General features: G+C 17.1%; 2 protein-coding genes across 2 annotated transcripts, besides 9 other annotated features; both read left to right on the forward strand. All coding sequences in view use genetic code 6, as the record gives it.

Moving 5' to 3' along the window:
- The first annotated feature begins 49 nt into the window (after positions 1–49).
- On the forward strand, positions 50–5,668 carry IMG5_203780 (hypothetical protein). Its single transcript, XM_004023814.1, has 5 exons — positions 50–1,768; positions 1,879–2,720; positions 2,787–3,271; positions 3,327–4,009; positions 4,378–5,668. Exons 1-5 carry the CDS (start codon positions 214–216, stop codon positions 5,274–5,276), a joined length of 4,464 nt encoding a protein of 1,487 aa, XP_004023863.1. The 5' UTR covers positions 50–213; the 3' UTR covers positions 5,277–5,668.
- Positions 827–869: a microsatellite.
- Positions 3,592–3,624: a microsatellite.
- A 1,333-nt stretch (positions 5,669–7,001) lies between the features above and the next one.
- On the forward strand, positions 7,002–9,409 carry IMG5_203790 (hypothetical protein; the record flags this gene model as incomplete). The annotated part of the gene is made up of 7 exons (XM_004023815.1): positions 7,002–7,147; positions 7,169–7,562; positions 7,630–8,259; positions 8,327–8,437; positions 8,533–8,697; positions 8,808–9,202; positions 9,247–9,409. 7 exons carry the CDS (start codon positions 7,002–7,004, stop codon positions 9,407–9,409), a joined length of 2,004 nt encoding a protein of 667 aa, XP_004023864.1.
- Positions 8,417–8,451: a microsatellite.
- Positions 8,699–8,775: a microsatellite.
- A 617-nt stretch (positions 9,410–10,026) lies between the features above and the next one.
- Positions 10,027–10,076: a microsatellite.
- A 938-nt stretch (positions 10,077–11,014) lies between these two features.
- Positions 11,015–11,096: a microsatellite.
- A 1,488-nt stretch (positions 11,097–12,584) lies between these two features.
- Positions 12,585–12,628: a microsatellite.
- A 21-nt stretch (positions 12,629–12,649) lies between these two features.
- Positions 12,650–12,709: a microsatellite.
- A 520-nt stretch (positions 12,710–13,229) lies between these two features.
- Positions 13,230–13,303: a microsatellite.
- Positions 13,304–15,636: the final 2,333 nt, after the last annotated feature.

Here is a 15,636-nt window from a genome sequence, read left to right on the forward strand (position 1 = left end):
ACTTTTATTTTGCTTTTTTTTTCCAGTACTTATATTTGGAATATATTCTATTTTCATATAATCTTATTTCACAGTCTTTAATTTAATATTTATAATTGCATTAGTCAATTTAACATTTGAGAGAATTTTCAATAAAATAAATACCAATAATCAATTAAATGAATAGCTATTTAATGAAAAAATAGTTTAAATTGAAGAATATAGAAAAGGTCTATGGTTAATAAGTGCTTTAGTTTCATTGAGTTTTTAATATTCAAAATATTCATAATAATATATTTTAATGTAAAAAATAAAACCTTACCATTTAATAATTTAAGTAAAGAAGCTTATTACGATCTAGAAATATATATAGTTGAAGGTTAATCTTGGTTGCATATTGTGAAAATGTTCTTGCCAAATAGTTTTGTTTTTTTGAATTCTATTTTTGGTTTTATGAAATAATAAAATATTTCTTATTAATTAAAATATAGTGAAATAAAAATGTCTAAATAAAAAGTTAAATTAATAAATTTTTTAATGATTTTAATTTTAGGATTATTAATAGGTTTATAAGCTTTTAATTTCGGAATTATTTCTTATTTTTTCTAAGCTTTATTTATAATATATTTAGTTTTGTATTTTAGGAATGAAAAATAAAATTATAAATATATTCTTTTTTTTATTTAAGTTAATAAATTTTTCTGTTGTTTTGTTTTATTGGCAAATTATATGGTTTCGACAAAAACTTTTTAGAAATATATTAATTCGGAAAAATATACATTTTTTTTTATTGGAATAAACCATTTATATTCATTTTAAACAAATTTAATTGTAAAATAAAAAAAAAATATATATTTCATTTATATATATATATATATATATTTATATATTCATATTTATTATTTATAATAGGATAATATTATTTACTTTTGTTTTTTGTTTTTTACTTGCTTATTATTATTTAAAATTGCTGATTTTGTAAAATTTGATTTACTTTTAATAGAAATAATAAATTAAACTGAATAAATTTAAAAGAAAATAAATTAGATAAATTTTAATAACGAATTTAAAATAAAAATATAAGAAGATGATGACTAACAGAAAATTTAAAATTAAGAATTTGTTTCTTATTAATAAACTCCTATTATCAATATTGGGATATTTTAAGAAGAAAATATTATTTATTAAGAATAAAAAGAATTACAAATTTAAGAATTAATGCATTCTGAAAATTCCGGAAATGAGTAAAAATAAGTATAATTAAAATAATAAAAAATCAATTTTCAAACTAAAATTAAATAATTCATGAAACTTATTTATTTAGGATTTACTTAATTTTTAAAAAACTTTAAAAGTTTAATTTTTATTTTAAGATTTTTATAAATAACAACTATGATTCTTTGTCAAAGGTATTAATCTTATTATTCTTTAGGACTTCTTTTATGGATATTATTAACAGGACTAACTATAAACCATAATTTTACTAGAATAAGTACTCTATTAATGGCTATTCCTTCAGTTTTTTTGACATAGATATTTTTGGTTTTTGCTAATTTAAAAGATAATTAAATAGTTCCTCATTGGGCAAATAATTATTTAGGTTTTTAAAAAGTAAAATTTGTTTGGATTGAAATAATAATATTAAATGCTTCTATATTTTTCTTTTATTTATATTGTATATAAGTTAAGAAATATGAAGCTTAAAAAATCAAAGAAAAAATGCAAAAAAATTCAGGAGTAAAATTTGGAATTTAATAAAGGAAAAAAAATAAAAAATAAAAAGATATAAGTTATTGGATTCTTTTTTAGGCTTTTTTTTAAATAACTCATAAATTTTTACTTTATTAATTATTTATTGGATTTCCTTTGAAACTGCTAATTTAATACATACAGGTTTAGTTTCCCTGTTTTTGCTTTATTTTACTAATATGAATAAACTTATTAAAGTTAAAAATGAAAAATATTCTAATCTTCAAAAGAATTGTTAAAATCAATAATAAATGGTATTACATTAATAATAAGTAGAGCAGGAAAACTAATTTTAATAACAACCTAATTTATTGGAAAATGATAAAAGTAATTAGTTAGAGGAATAAAGTTCTGATATTTAAGAATAGAAAGATCTTGAAAAATTAAAACATATTTAATTTGGTAGGAGGTATTGGATTATTTTGGTTATATATGTGGAAATGTTTATTTTGGCTAGGTATGTTTATTTTTTGATTTTCTAATAATATATAATTGATAAATCTGATTCATATAATTTAATATATTTAATTGGAATTAATTATAAATATTCGCTTTTTAAATTTGGATTAGGGTTTAAATCTGATGATTTTGCTTCTGAATCTATAATATGGATATTATTTTTCTTTATTATTTTATAATATGATTCATATAAGAGTAAAATATATTTAAAGTATTCTCATAAAATTAATACTATTTTATCTAAGAAACCTTTAATTTAAAAAATATTTCCTCAATATATTGATTTTGTAGAAAAGTAAAAATAATAAAATAATTTTTATTAATTTTTTCTTTAAAAAAAAAAAAAGGATAAATTTAATATACTATTCAATAGTAACTTGGATTTCTTTTATTTTGATTTCCGGAGTTTTAATATTAACTTAATTTTCAATTATTAATAGTTTTGTTTTGCTCATAATTATGATTCTTATAGTATATTATGTTATTCATTAAGAGTTATTGACTTTAAATTTTGTTAAATATAAGCAGTTTTGGTATGCTTTTACTATAGTAAATAAAAACATAATTTTTTATTTATTTTTATTTTTTAAATAAATAAGGTTTTAATATTTTTAACTTTCTTACGTTATTTTTTACAATTAACAGGAAAATAATATATAAAAGATCATATTATAATTAATTTTGGAAGTTGGTATAGTACATTTTAATTATATAGACATTCAATAGGTTTATATTAAGATACTGATGATAAATAATTGAGATATAAATTTCTTCCTAATGTCATGAATATATTTATGGCAGTATTGGTACTTGATTATTTTAGATTAATGTCAAGAGGACATAAAGTTCAATAGTAATTGCAATAAATACATAAAAATGAGAATATTTTATAACCTCAAAACAAATAAAGCTTATCTTAATTAAACATAAGTTTCAGTAGATAACAAAGTCGAAAAATGAGTATTTTATCAGAGAATTCAATAATAAGTGATTTTGAAATTGAAAATAAAATCGAAAATTAAAATGAAATTTAATCTTTTAAAATTTATTAAAAATATCTTTTAATTGATATGCAAAAAGAATTGTAAAAATTTATTAGTTTAATTTTTATTTTTTTAAAAAAATATTTATATATATAGTCCTTTTATATAATTACCAATGAAATTTATTGCAAAATTTTTTACAGATTTAATGTCTTTTCTTGTTGTTATTTTTGCTGTTAATTTCAAAATTTCTATTAGCATGTTTTATTTTTTAGTTATTTATATGTATTTTTATTATAAAACGCATTCCGGGGTTCTTAGATATATTGAATAGAATAAATTCTATGAGTAAATTTCGACTAAAATGTTTAAATATAAGCATTAATTTTTGTTAATTTCTTAAACTAAATATAAAGAATAAAAAAATTAAGAAAAATTAGAAAATTAAGAAAAAAAGAGATAAAAAGTAGAATAATAAATATTTAATGAAGAAAATCATGTTTTATTAGAAAATATAAATTATTTAGATCAACTGAATTAATCTTTAAGAATAGAAACTAAATTAAATGTTTGGGCATATTCTTTTATTGGAAGTACTATATTTTTAATTTTAACTTATCTTTCTTCTTTTTTATTAAGTCCAATAGCTGTCCAATATTTTTACTAAGTTAGTTTGTGGATTTAATGGTTCTCTTTTATTTTAGGAACTTAAATTACGGTTTTGGATAATATGTCCAACACTTTTAGAAATATTTATTTTTATTTTCTTATTTTTTGGCTTAATGTTATTGATTGGAAATGTCTGTTTTATTTAAAAGACTAACTCGATAAATTTAAAGGTAAGTAAGCTGAATTAAAAAAAAAATATGAAAAAGAAATCGAAATTTAACCCTAATAGCAAGAAATTTAATAATAATAAAAAAACTAATAATAGGAAATTCAAAAAATTAAAAATCAAATTATTTAAAGAAAAACTCTCGAATAAATACAAGAAGATGCATCAGAATAATATTAATCAAGAAAATTTGATGATTAAGAAAATTTTAATAAATAAAGAAAGTAATTATTCATATTTTATTTTTCATATATTTTTTTTTTTAAATAAAATAAAGAAGTTTACTATAATTTGATTAAGACTTTGATGTTTAGTTTGATATAAATCAGTATAATGATGCGATTTAAAATTAAATATACGATTTTTTTTAAGGTCCAAATTAAAGTGTAGCATAAAAAAATTTTGAAAACGAAAATAATTATAGTATTTAAAATTAAAGTTAATTAATTTAACTTGAAAATAGTGAAATTTCATTAACAAGTGAATAAATTTCTAGCTAAAATTATTATAATATTTTAAATTACTATAAATATAGTACATCTTATATTTAAATGAAATTAATGTTTTCAACTTTGTTTATAATTCAAAGATTTTATATTTTGTTAATTTTGTTTAATTCTGAAATAAAAGGAAACGCTTATAGTTGGATTTATTTAATTTTAGCTTGCTTTTTTTGGGTGAGAATACCAAAGTCTTCTAATATTAGGTCTTTAAATACTTGGTCTATTTTAATAGTATTATTTTAATATGTTTTCTTTTTGCTTAATATAAATTAAGATAATTCTTTAATATAAATTCCTGAAAATCTTTTAAATTTAAAGAGCTTTTCGGTTATATAAATTTTTTTCAAAAATAACATCTATGAAAATTATTTGGGGTTCAATAGTAAAGAAAAGGGAACTTTTGTAGTTAATTCAATAATCATATTTTTAATTGAAATTTATTAAACTTATTTTATTGCTATTTGCTTAGTTATTATTAATAAAATAAGCGAAAAGACTGTTAATTAATAAAAAAAATATGATTACAAAATTTGGATAAACTTCTAATCTTGGAAAAAAATTTCTTATAAAATTTATTCATCTATATATAGAAGTAAAATTTTATATATTATTTTATATTTTTAAATAAATTATAAAAAAATAAATAGTTGTTCTATTAAACTTCCATTTAATAGTAATTATTATTTCTATCGTCTTCTCTTGTTAAGAATACCAAATTATAAATATGATAATTTTATTCATGTGCTTAGGATATTTCTTTTATTATGAATTTGTGAAAGAATGGCCATTAAAAATAGAAGAGAAACGAGGAATATTATAATTTTTTATTACCCTGAGATTATGCATTTTTTTAATTTTGTTTGCATTTACTACTTTTAAAATTCCTTATTTAGATTGCAAAATAAATTCTTGCTGTGCACATAATTATGATAATGAAGAAAGTTTATAAGAATGCATAAACTAATAAGAAAACGAAAATCCTTATTTATATTTTTTCCATAAATAAATGAATGCATTTAAAGTAGGAGGAAATATTTTCATTTTATTTTTTATCTAATTAATTTTCGATATTTTGAATTCTTAAGATTTTGATGAAGCTATAATATAAAATTAAAAAAAGTCTACTTTAAAAGCGTCTTTAATTTCTAAATGTATGGCTTATTACTTTAATAATAAAAAATTTAAAGAAATTATCTATAAATAAGAAAAAGTATTTATATATTTTATTTTTAATATAGTTATTTATATTAAAATTTGTAGAATTAATAACTTATAGAAAATGTGCATTTTGTTCAAGAATAGCTAATTAAATGGCATTAAATGATCGAATAAAAAAAATTAGATGATAATTAATAATTAGAATAAATTAACTAATAATAAGAACAATTAGAAATAGAAACAAATGAAAAAAAAGAAGTTAATCAAGAAGATTAATAATTGTCTAATTTTTCGGTTATAAAGAGGTACTTATTTAAAATGACTAGGTTTTTTTAAAAACACTCAAATCGATTTTTATTTAAAGACGAAGCTGAGCTTATAAATTTTATAATAATAAATAATCCTATAATAATAGAATATATCAAAATTGAATTATAATAATATATACTAGGAGAGTTTGATTAAATTTAATTTATTTTATAGTTTATTGATGAATATTATGATAATTTATTTAAATAATTTATTCAAACGGAATAAAATCAAATTGATTAATCTTAATAAGTTAATTAAGTGTTAAAATAAAGCATTTATTTATAAAAAATAAAAGAAAATTTAATGGAAAAGTAAGAAATAGAAGAATACAAAAAAGAAACTGAAAAGCTACAAAATTTAGAAAGAGTAAAACTTTACGATAAAAAAAACCGATTTTAAGCCTATAATGTAAAACATATAAAAGCAATAAGAGGAAAATCCAATAGTATTTTAACATAATTTTTTATTTAATTATATCAATTAATTATTTCAAATTGGCACTATATATGCTTTTTGTTTTTCGCTTTTTATTATTTTAAAAACGATGGAATGAGTTCTTTAGGTTTCCTTATTTTGATTTTCCTATATTTTATTATAGAGGAAAAAATTGCAAGCTTTTTAGTCTGGAAAATTTCTTTTATATATGTAAGTTTTTTAATTATTATAAAATTTATAATTTCCTTAAATGGGTTGGGAGTTACGGGAACAGATTATATATTTAATGATGATTCTTCATTAGTCTATGAGGGATTATTGTTTCTTTTTATTTATATTTAAATTTCTTTGTTGAAAAAAATGGGATTATATAAAAATATTGTTACTGAAGTTGAAAATTCTCATATGGCTTACGTTCGTTTATAAGAAAATAAAACAGTAGAAAACATTAAAAAATAGTCGAAAAGTAGTATTATTTTAGATAGTAATTATTAAAATGAATCAGAGGAAGTTTAAAATAAAATAAAAAGATATGGATCTTTTAAAGAAAAAGAAGAATATTTTACCGAATAATCTTTTTTTAAATAAATGGAGGATGAAATAAAGGAAAATCCTCAATTATTAGATAAAAAATATAAAGAAAATTTCTTCGAAAGAATATTTTCTCCCTTTTAGAAAAAATCAGGCTACGATTTTTACCCTTGGATAGCACTTATTTAAGTTATTATACTTTTGTATATTTTTGCCTTTTATAGCTATATTGATAGTAGTTCTGAAGGAATTCAGAATTCAATTAAGTATAATTAACTTTCTGGTAATATGGTTATTGTTCTGTTTATTTAAATTATTATCATGGTCTCGGAAAGATATATTACTTTAAGAACCTGTGGAAAAATAAAAGAAAGCGAAGTCGATAAAATTTAAGATTATATTTAAAAACAAAGGAAGGAATAAGAAAATAAATTAAAAAAGTTGAAATATCAAAATAGATAAAGTCAAGTTTTTAAAGATGAAATTGAAAAACCTAAAGAAAAACAGTCTTTTGAAATCACTTAAATAATGCTTAAATATATTTAATTGACTATAGTTTTAGTTCTTTTTTTATATTTTGTTTATCTAAATATTCCTTAACCATTCTAAAGAAATATAGTAAACTTTTTTAAGCATATTAATATTTTTAAATTTTTACTAATTTTAATTTTTAAAATAAAAAAAGGATGGATAATTTAAAAAATATACTACAAATAGCTTTTTAAGTTTCTTTTACTTTTTATATTGCATATATTTTACTTTATCTGGCTTATAAATAAAATATGGTTATAACAAGTTTAAAATTCGTAATACATTAATGTAATACTAAACATCACTAGCAGGTATATGTTTAAAAGTATTTAGAGCGATTCCTTTTATGTAATAATTGAAAGTTGTAATGGACTGGACTTTTACAGCAACAACTTTAGATCTTTTCTAATGGTTTAAAATCGAAGATATTCATTTCACTTTATATTGCGCAAAACTGGATTCTATTGTACAAAAAAATAAACCTGTGGGATAAAATACACCATGGTTTATGAAATTATCAATGGGTTGGGTACTTTTAATTTTAATTATTTTACTTATTTTCGGGCCTATGCTTCTTTTTTCTAGTCTAAATCCTACTACTTAGTTAAATTCTATTACTAATGCTAAACTAGAATTAGGATTACTATTCGGAGGAATTTACGGAGTTTATTATCCCTTGTATTTAAATTAGAATGTAAAATATATACAAACTGTAGATGATGAAGACTTATAAAATTTTAAAAATATAACTCAAATAAGTTAATCAGATAAAAGATAATTTTAAGTAAATTATTATTTTTTAAAAAAATATAAAAAAAAAATTAATTGCTTATTTATTTATTGTATATTAGACTTTTGTCTATAGCAGTTCGAGTGATGATAACTGGACAGCTTCTAAACCTAATAAAGATGAAATAAAAATGATTCTAAATCAAACCATTAATTAATAAATTAAAAATTAAGTATAATTAAAAATGACTTATTAAATTTAAAGAAGTGTAATTTTAAATAATTATATTATATATTTTTTTGTTATTTTTTAATAAATAACAAAAAGGTAAACGATTTAAATTCATAGCCAAGTACTTTTTATTATCCATTTAATACTAAATCTTTAGACTCAATGGGAACTAGTATGTCTTTAGAATAAATCAATTAACTTTATTAAATAATTAATTGTAATGCTACAAGTCCACTTCTTCTTAATAATCTTTATTTAGAAGTATATATATATAAATATACATATATAAATATGTATATTTATATATATATATATATATATATATATATATATATATATTTTAATAATACTTTTATTATTTTATTATAAAGTTATTAAGACTTGATACTAATGGAAAAACATATAAAGCTCGTCCTTTCTATAGTATTGATTATTAAAGTTATATAAAAGATGCATACTTTAATTTAATATGTTTAGAACATGGAAAAATCACTTAAGCCTAATATTTTGATCTTTAAATAGTAGGTGGAGAATAAGGAGAAGGCTTAAATTTTTATGTTTTATGTGATAAATATTCATCATTTTTTATGGGTTTTTCTATAATTACAATATATACGTCTGTTATTTTGGTTATTGGTTAATTTATTAAAACTATATTTAGTGGTGATATTTAGATTATTGTATTTTCTGATTTACCTAATTCTGATAAGTTATTAAAAATTTGTGATGCGATAGCAGTTGCAAGAGCAGAAAGAGATTTGATTAAGTATGCTTTTTTTATTTAAATTATTAATTTTTTTATAAAAAAAGGGAAAATTTGCTGTATTATGAATTAATAGATTTACTAAGATCACCTGAAGTCATTAAAATGATAACAGGGTCTTATGCAGAAACTATATAAAATAAAAGCAAATAAGAAGCTGAAGAAGTTTAAAAAATTAAATTAGAGGAAGATAATAAAAAAAATTAATGAATATATTTATTTATATTATATATTTCTAATTATTTAAATAAAACATGTTATAATATAATTAATATAAATATCCATAATTAAACTAATACAAGATGCTTTTAAAAATTAAATTAATAATTTATACAAAGTTATATAATTATAATTTCTAAATGTAAAAATCAATGAAATAATAAATTTATCAAATGTATTTAAGCTAAATTTTTATATAGAGAAATCTCTATTGATTTTTGTAATTATAAATATTATTTATAAAATTATATTAATTGATATATTTAAAAATAATGCGAAATTGATTTAAAATTACATTAGAAATGAAATATTTGTAATATGGAAAATAATCTTTGATTGTTTGATTTTTTGTGTATTTCTTAATGAGTGTTTCATAATAAAGTAAAAGTAGGAACTTAATAATGAATTTTAGATTAGTAAGCTTAATGAAATAAATATGTATTTAAAATAAACTAGAAAAATAAATAAGAAAACATTTTTAAATTTGCAAATAATATGTCATCATAAAGTAATTATTTAATACATTTTGCTTTTTAAAGTAATTAATATATTAAAATATATTTATTAATATAAAGTAAAATAAATATTTTTATTGTGGATTCATTTTTTTAATTAAAAAAATCTTTTTAATTAATTAAAAAAATCTTTTTAATTAATTTTATCTATTAATTTTTCATTTTATGACACAAAAAATAAAGTAGAAAAAAATTTAAATAGTAAAATTTGAATGCTTTTTTTACCAAATAAAATGCTGGTTTATCTTTGCTTTTATATTAAAGTTAATTATATTTTTACTTTTTAAAAAGTCTTTCAATTATGAATATTAATATTATATTAAATTTAAAATGTTACTTTTAAAAATGAATAAATAGTTTTAATTATTAAACATTAAAAAAAACTGCATTGAATATTGAAGTTATTAAATTATAAGAAAACGTAGATTAGAATTGATTTGGAAAGATAATAAATTTGATGGAACTTATTTAGGCTTTTGACTAAAAATTCTGCGAACAAAAAAAAGAAAACATTTTATAATGAAAAATCTTCATCACACAAATATTTTAGCAATTTAAGAGTTATAGTAGTCCATAAACAGCTATTATTTTATATTTAGTTAAATATATAAATGCGACAAAACCCATATATAACTTAAGAAAATAATTATTACCTATAAATAGTACATATAAAAAAATAAGGCATACTTGATAGAGATTTAAAAACAGAAAATATTCTACTTTATTCAAGGTATTAACCTTCCAGTAATTATAGATATAGGCTTAGGTACTTTTTAAAATTTAGATAATTACATTTACCCCTAAATATGGAACATATGGATATATTGCCCCAGAAATATTAAACATATAAAATAGAAGTAGTAAATACACATATTAAAGTGATATTTTTAGTTTAAAATATATCTATTATTATTTGTATATGTGTATTTTTAATATAAACTTAAATATTTTATAAATTAACATTTTTTTTAAAAAAATAAGAATAACTGTGAAACAATTATTTAAAAAAAATACATACATCAGAAGAAACAATTAATTAAATATAATAATTTTAATAGATTATGATTAAAAAAAAATAAAAATATATATATATACTAAATTATATTAATTTTATATATATATATATATATATATATATATATATATATATATATATAAATATAAGCATTTATATATTTATATTTTTATGTATTATATATGTTTTGTAAATGATTAAGATTTATATATTCTTAAAGATCTATTATCTTAAATTTATTAATTAGTTTAATAATTAAATATAATGTAAAAATAAATAAAAATAACCATATTTTAATTTATTAAAAAATTATTCAAAATTGAAATAGATATGATATATAAAGAACAAATAGCCATTTAACAATAAATGAAGAACCAAACACTTAAAAAAGTTTAAATTTATTGGATTAAAACATAAGTATAATAAATTCATAACAAAATTCAAGTCTAATTATGAGATAATCAAAATAATAATTCTAATGTGGAATAAGTGATTTATAAAAATTAATGAGAAAAAAAATTAGAGCAAAAATACATACAACTACTTCTGAATTTTTTTAGTAGAATTAATAATTTAAGAAAAATTTATATCATAAAAATACTTTTAAATAAACCTATTTTTATTTATATAATAAAATAAGTAATAATAAATATGATCTTAAATATATTGAATAAAAATATACTTAAGATTTTTTTTTTTTTTTTTGGAAACTATTATATATTTTTAATTTATTTTATAACAAATAAATATTATAATAATTTAGTTTTTTAATAAATTATTAAAAAAGTTTTGATTTTTTTTATAATTATGAATTGATTTAATAAACTTAAAGATAATATATATTACCATTATAATATTAAAAAATAAATTATAAAGGAATAATTATAAAACTTAAAAAAAGAAATAGTAAACATAAAATATAATAACTAAATAATTTACATTAAATATAAAATTAAAATATAAATAAAAACCACAACAAAATTAAATAAAATTGTAAATAAAAAATGTCTGAAATTAAAAGTAATCCTGAAGCACTGATATAATCATTTATAATTTTTTTTGATAAAATGTTAAAAATAATGCTTGATCCATAAAAAATAATAAAGAAATAATGGCTTTTGTTTAAAGAAAGATTAACATAAGATTCTATAGAATAAATACTTAAGTATTCTTAAAACTTAAGTATCTTGAAAATAAAACAAAATATAAAGTAATAAAAAAAATTTAGTAATTCTATAGAACTTGTAGAAAACAATCGTAAAAGTGATAATTCAAATCAGGAAAATTGCGAGAAAACCGATAATAATAATTCAAACTAAGAAATAAATTCATTTTTAGATGTAAATTCACCTACAAAGAGAGTACTCAATAATTAAATTAAATATTTAAATAATTTTGATGAGCTTAGTGATTTATAAGAATTATAAAAAAAAGATTTCGAATAAACTAGAGTATAATTTTTAACTTAAATAAAAAACCAAATTTAATAATTTATTAAATATACTGAAGGATTAGAAATGATTAAAGATAGAAGTTTTTAAACTGAAACAATTTTAATAGAAAATAAAGCTACTTTTTAAGCTTAAATTAATAGAGAAGATTTTATAAGAGATTTATCTATATATTCTAAAAAAACAAAATAATAATAAAAGTAAAAACAATAAATATAATAAAAATAATCTAATGAATTTACAATGGAATAATAAAAAGAATATATTTAATAATAATAAAAATAAAAAGATATTTTAAATAATTATAAAATAGATATAGTTAATAAAATAGCTTATAATAATAGTATTGGCATCGATAATAAAGATATTGTAGAAGGATAATAATAGGCTTAAGAAAATTTAAAATATTAGGATTAAAATAATTAATAATTTAGTTCATAAAAAAATATTATTAATGAATTAAATTTACCTAACTATTAAGTTGATTATATTAAATTTAAAAATAATATATATGATAATAATTATTAAAATAAATATTAATAAAAAATTAATAAAACTGATAACTTAAAAGTTATATAATAATAAAAATTAGACTTAAAAGAAAATGAAAAAATATAATATTAAGATACAGATATAAAGTAAATTAAATCTGATAATGATATTGATAATTTAATTTCTCGAATTTTAACTTAATAAAAAGAAAAAGGATAAATATAGAAAAGAAATACCTATAAACTAGATGAAGATGAACTAATTTAGTGTCTTATTAATAAATAAGGCAAAGGATATCATTAACATATAAAAAAAGATTGAAAATAATTATCTTATTGAAATAAAAAAATTATTTATAAAAATATATATTATAAAATATAAATTTTATTTATAAATCAATAATATATAAAATTAGTTATTTTTCTAATTGTTCTATATGAATAAAAGATATTAAATATATAAAAATAAATAAATATATATATATATATATTTTTATATATTTATTTAAATAAAATTTTAATATATATTTATAATTTAAAAATATATCCTATTGTGATTTATCTCAAAAAATTTTTAAATTATATTATTATTTTAATTTTTTTAATCTTTATTTACATATTTAATAGTTTTATTATTAAACTTTAATATAAGATTTTAAATTAATTTCAATTTATTATAATATTCAAATTATAACTTAAACAAAAATAATCTCTATTTTAATTCTAAATATATATAATCGATAAATATTTTCATATAGATTTAAATATCAACGTCTTTCCTTTTATAGTAAATTATCAAGTAATTTATAACTATATATATTTAAAATATATTTTCAAATAAAATTAAAAAGCCAAAAATAAGCAATAATTCTTTGGATAAATCTAATGATTTGAATTACTAATCAAATGATTTATTTTGAATAAATATTCATTAAAGCAATCTTACTCTCCGTTCAATTTTTCTTATTTCTCCTTTAAAAGGTCATAATATAAAGTATGTAATATATTTATAAAACATTTAAACACAGTGTATTCATCTATATAAGTTTTACTTAAGAATATTAAGCAGGTTTTCAATTACTTCTTTTATATATCCGATATCATTTCATTAATTTATAAAAGCCTGTATTATGTTTTCAATTTATAATATGTAGCTATCCTTTAATATATATTGAAATTTCGAAGGAATTAGTGCTTTAAAGTTTATTAGCATATTTTATATTGATTTAGTCCAATAGATTTAGGACCAATAACGTATTTTATAAAGATGTAACGTTCTTTCCTTTGATATCTTATTTTCATTTCATTTTTAGTCTTCTAGTTTTTTTATATTCTAAGTGGATTCTGTCCATATTATTTTATCTATATCTAGACTCAAAATAACCCTTCTCATATCAAGCTTTTCTTTGCAGGCACAGTTTAGAATATTAATTTCGTCTCGGATTTCAGAAGAATCGAATTATATTTTCAATGTTTTAAACTTTAATTTTGTCAATCGAAATTCTATTAAATTTGATCAATATGATCTATTTTCGTTTCGAATTTTAGATTTGTAATAATGTCATACATTGCTTCTTGAAAATTCGAATAGATTGCTTTTTAAAAAACGCAATAAATTAATTTGGATGAAAAATTTATTTAATCATTTTATTTATTTTTCTATTTTATCTGAATGGGCGTCAATATTTAACATAATTTCAGAATAAAAAAAAATATGTGTACTATTATTGAAAATTTAGGGATTATCTTCAAAATACACTTTTATAAATATTTGAACTACTCTATTTATTTAGATTCTTCCGGAAGTCTAAATATTGATAAAATCATTCTTATTACTTCCGAAAATTTAGAATTTCTAAAATCTAAAAAGTCTTTAAAAATTAATTTTTTTTTTTATTATCATGATCATATTAATATAATGGCTATTTATTTATTCATTCATTCATTTTGTTGTTAATAGCATATATATAATTATTTCTGGGATTATTATCTTGAATAATTATTTTAATTAAAATTTATTTTTAATTTTAATATAATACATATTAGCATAATTTTTATTTACTTTTTCAAATAAAAATATAAATAATCGATAAATTAGAACTTAAACTAATAAGAAATTATTTTAGAAAATCTTTAAATCTTTTGAATAAAAGCTTTAGTTTAGCTTGTTTTAATTTAAATTCTCATTAATTTTATTTAGATAAAAGAAATTTTAAAATAATTATTGAATTGCAATATAGTTGTATTTCAAAATATATTGCTTTTGATAAAAAAAAAAAAATTAAATAAATATGAAAATTGAATAATTGTAATCTAATATTAAAAAAATTAATTGATAAAAATTTAATGAAAACATCTATTTATATTAATCATTATCATTATATAGAATAATTAAAACAATAATTATTGTTTAATTATTTTAATAATACATAATTTAAAATATATTGCCATATTTTAAATTTAAATACATTGTTTGCTATTTTTTAAGAAAGTATATGCTTTAATTATAAATAAAATAATTTTTTTTTATCTAAGTCATAGATAGTGTTTAAAATATATATCCTGAAAAAAAAACAATTTAAAAAAATATTTTTATTTTACTTACAGAAGAAAATTCTTAAAAAATTGAATAATAATATTTAAGAAATAATAGTTATATTATTTTGAAAATGAGATCATTATATTTTATTCAAAATCGCTATTAAACGAATTTCAGATTTTAAATTAAATATATGAATATAATTAT

Source organism: Ichthyophthirius multifiliis, assembly GCF_000220395.1.
Source record: "Ichthyophthirius multifiliis unplaced genomic scaffold scaff_1120509251434, whole genome shotgun sequence".
Taxonomy (NCBI): Eukaryota; Ciliophora; class Oligohymenophorea; order Hymenostomatida; genus Ichthyophthirius; species Ichthyophthirius multifiliis.